The sequence below is a fragment of the Sander lucioperca genome, chromosome 9 (assembly GCF_008315115.2).
Source record: "Sander lucioperca isolate FBNREF2018 chromosome 9, SLUC_FBN_1.2, whole genome shotgun sequence".
Classification (NCBI taxonomy): Eukaryota; Metazoa; Chordata; class Actinopteri; order Perciformes; family Percidae; genus Sander; species Sander lucioperca.
In genome coordinates this window covers 3,468,873-3,473,116 of record NC_050181.1, presented here as the reverse complement: position 1 = coordinate 3,473,116, position 4,244 = coordinate 3,468,873, and the positions used below count along the sequence as shown (strand labels likewise).

The window sequence follows — 4,244 nt, the reverse complement described above, 5'->3', positions numbered from 1 at the left end:
TACACACTGGCTGAGTTGAATATGCCCTGTAAATTATATCATTCAGACTCTGGCAGGCCAGCAGGAGATCATACAGGCAAACTGGATCCTGTATGTTCATGTTGGCCTGCGTCTGTTGCAGCTCGTCACGTTTATCGCTCTGATTACAACTGACAGGTGCTGGAGCTGGGGAGTCCCTGAGTACATATAAAAGGATTACAGTAATCTAATTAGACAAAAATGCTATTTGTTAAAGCATAGCCTACTTTTGTTTTCTATTGGTTACAGTCACAGTTAAAACAACCAAACAAAGAAATGAAACCTTAAAGGCAGATACCTGAAGAAAAATACATTTGACCACTAAGAAACATGTTTGATTGCATTTGATTATATGCTTGTAGACTTTCAGCTTATGCAGGAACATCGAACAGTTTGAGTGGGCACACATTCACACAAACATGTGCATGGTGCAAAGCAGCAGAGAACAAGTATCTAGTGGCTGCCAGCTTGGCAGTGGTTTAGTTTTCAGATAGAGCTATCTCTGGTGCTGCCAACCTGTTTGTGGAAGGGAACTTAAAAACCGAGAGAAGAAGGGATGGATAACTGAAATATGATCTGACACACACTTTGAATCCTTATCACCACATATCAGAAATAAAAAGAAACAAAATATTATAATTTAATAGCTAAGAAATCTACTAATATATTTAATTAATGTATGTGTTAGATTACAGTCTGTAAATATAATTGTTTAATTATATGTTCCTTATAATATGGGGGCAAACTAGAAGGTCTATAATTCAGTAATACCAGGGTATTTTCTTTCCATCCCTGCCAGGTGGATATGGATGGGAGCTGTCGGCCTTCATCATCGGAGTCTTTCTGCAGCTGCTGGGGCTTCCCTTTGTGGCTGTGTCTCAGGTGTCTCTCTTCTCCAAAATTACTGCAGAGAAAACACAAGGTTGGCTTGTTTTTCCGCTGTTTGCATGATTCATCATATTGAAACAACAGATTGCAGCTCAGCATATGTGATGCACAGAACAGTTATACATGCTTTTCTTTCAAGACATATTTCAATGTTTATACTTAACCTTTAATTCTTTTGTGACGTCTCACCGAAAGGATTCAGCCAAGGTATCAGACGCTCAGTTGGGGGCCTGGCCACCATCTTGGGTCCTTTATGGGCGGGAGGACTGACTGAAAACTTGTACGTAATGCTGGGCATGATGTTAGCCCTCCTCATAATGATCACTGTAAGTAGAACACAGCTCATTTGAGTGTTTAATAGCATCAAAAAAAGTTGGTAACATTATGAATTAAAAGATGAGGTCGATATTTTCGGATAAACACTGATTCCCTCTTTTGAGTGTCATGAGAGGATTGATACCACTCCCAACTCATGTCAATAGTTACAGGGTTTAGTTTTGTCAAACTTGTTTCGTGGTGTTTTCAAACTTTACCGCATTATTTTTCAATGGTCGTGTGTGTTCAAATGGAACAGCGACAGGTTTATTTTCCAACCCACGTCATCACAAGCAGTGCCCTCTCTTAAATTTCTCTTATGGAGCAGCACATATTCATCTGCTGATACAGCAGCTTCAGCAGCAGTGATGTCTTTTTTTTCTCATTAATGTACAGTACGTGGATACATGACTATGAAGCAAATTAAACTTTAATTTAACTTTTAAACTGTTCCAAAACAGCCAACTCTCATATAAAAAGTACTAATCTCAAGTGCAGTCAACCAGCGTTTAATGTGAAGGGTTAGGTCTCGTGCGAATTCAACGTATGTTTGACCATTTATTTTCTCCCAAGATCTAAAACATTGACGATATGCTTCTGGCACAAGTTCATACGCCTTAAGCACAGCTGATTTCATTTTTTCATAGCCGGAGCTGTCTTCTAAGCTCAGAGACGAATAATCCTCCAGCGCTTTTCCTGTCAGGACACACTGTAACGTTAAAGCACAATTAGCATCTGGCCAATCTCTAGTCTTTGCAGCACGCTCAAACAAAACAAAAAAAATATCTATATATATATATATTCCACCAAAACAAGTTCTTCCCTGTGCTATTTTGCTGAGCCACTGTCGCTGCAGCCGGATCTCAGTGCCGCCTGAGACAATTGTGATTGGTTTAAAGAAATGCAAACTACCCAGAGGGTTTTTTTTTCTCCTATCCCAGAATGTATCTATGGTGTAGCCAGACCTTACTCCATAGTGCTGTGGAGATAGGTCTGGCAATGCGAGACTAGTAATAGAGCATCTTTGGCCAAGCTATCTGTTTTTCTCTATTTCTAGTCTTTAAGCTAAGTGTGCGTCTCCTGGGCTGGCTGTAGCTTCTTATTTAAAATCTATCTACCAGCACCTGTAATACTCACTTATTACCATGTTATAATTTGTTTAATCCATACAAATACCAAAGTGTAAGAAATTATGATTTGTGGTTCTACAGGATATTACGTGCCTCACTGTTTCTTGGCTGGGCGCAGTCACTTCACATAAAAGTGGTATCAATCTTCACATCTACTGTAACTCTCAGCAAGATGGCAAATCAGTGTATTGCCCAAAATGTTAACTGCTTCTTTAATTTTCATACTCTCAATGAGCTGGAATTGACATAGTAACCCAGCACTTCTTCTTTTCAACCCCACCCTGTATGTGCCTTCTCTATTAGAATCCATTAAAAGCCTTTTTCACGTACCCAAACTGAGAAACAGTAGCTACTTGCCAGTAAAATCCTTACCTCAACATGTCTTTTATAGCCTCTACTTATTACTCGGTGCTCTCTATTCTCTAAAGCCATATCACGGTGTACATTTTTGCAGATTATGACAGTGTTGTCCTACGACCGGCTGACTGAGCCCAGGGCAGTGCAGTGCGCCCAGAGCTCTGACAGCGGAGGCTAGCGCCGCAGTCTGTCTGAAGAGCCCGAGAGGTTGAAGACGGACAGAGGGAGTGCCCTTCACTTCTGAGAGAATCAATAAAAGTTTACTGCAGAGGAAACTGTATGACCGTGGAATAAAAATGTTCAAACACATACTGTACCTCAGAACCTGCCATAGAAGTGATCACACAGGTAAAAAGACGATGTTTTTGAACTTTGCACAATCTCTCTGTTATCAGATTTTATTAGAATCTACCTTGCATGCATATCACTATCGGACTATTAATTATACTTTACACAAGGGGGCACCATTGCTCTCATATTGAATATTCAGAGGTGTAAATGAAGATGAAAGCCATTATTTTTAAACTGAACTATTTATATTCCCAGGTGGTGATGAAAAGATAAGAGAGCATTTTTTTTGCATGTGACCCATGTACCAAATCTTTCATTTCTTGTCTTTCAAAAACAAAAAACCCTAGCTGAAAATGAAACAGTTGAAATAATGGGTGTAGCAGTGGAGTTGTCAACGTCTTAGCAGCTCCATTTCAGTGAAAGAATAGGGTCAGATTTCTTGATATGTATTTGTAGTGTTGGAGTAAAACTGCAGTTCTCTTCAGTGTTAATACAGAGATGTGACTAAAGCAGATAGATGTTATCTGAAACTATTCCTCTATATCTTATGTGCAAATGAGAAGCTCCTGAATTAAAACCAAATTTAAGAAGTACTTGTTAATTAGCCATCTCTATCATTTTACTATGGGGGGGATTTAAAGTTTAATTGGCTGTATTTATAATTCAAAACATGATAAGGTGTGACTTTTGTACAGTCAGCTGTTCTTGCCTATATTTTCCTCTAGGATGTGCTGCATGCTACACATCTGCCTCTGAGAGGAGAACGCTGTAAGCAACATCATGGCATCGTAGAGTCCCTTTGTACCAATGAACATTGGTTTGGCCAATCTTTGTGTTTTTGCATAATTGCAGATAAGGCTCAGTAACCTTTTCCAGTTTTCTACACTCAGCATGTGATGTTTGGCTTTCCAGAAGCTTTTCGCCTGAAATGGAAATTTTAATCTTTTCGACTCAAGGACATAATACATATAAGTACTTTCATGCCCTGATCAGCGTATTCAGGTACTTGACATTTTGAGGGAGATAACAGGGCGCAAATTAGGTCAAACCTGATTTTACTCTTTGAAAAAGCTTGCTTTTTCAGCATGATTCCTGGTGTCTTTGTGTTCTTAAAGAAACTCCTATACAACAACCTAAATAGCCACAATCATTTTAAAGCCCCTTAAAACTTGCATTTAAATATTCAGTTCTCTTCAATAACGTTAAATATTTGTGTTTAAGTTTAAAAGATAAATTTTCAAGGTG

The 4,244-nt window shown here is 38.9% G+C and overlaps 1 protein-coding gene across 1 annotated transcript in view; it reads left to right on the top strand.

Moving 5' to 3' along the window:
* mfsd8l2 (major facilitator superfamily domain containing 8-like 2) overlaps positions 1 to 3,017 on the top strand; it is a 10,863-nt gene extending 7,846 nt beyond the window's left edge. The window contains exons 11-13 of the mRNA XM_031294400.2: positions 818 to 940; positions 1,102 to 1,232; positions 2,806 to 3,017. Coding sequence (XP_031150260.1) covers positions 818 to 940; positions 1,102 to 1,232; positions 2,806 to 2,886 — 335 coding nt within the window. The 3' untranslated portion in view covers positions 2,887 to 3,017. The remainder of the gene's footprint in view (positions 1 to 817; positions 941 to 1,101; positions 1,233 to 2,805) is intronic.
* The last annotated feature ends 1,227 nt before the right edge of the window (positions 3,018 to 4,244 follow it).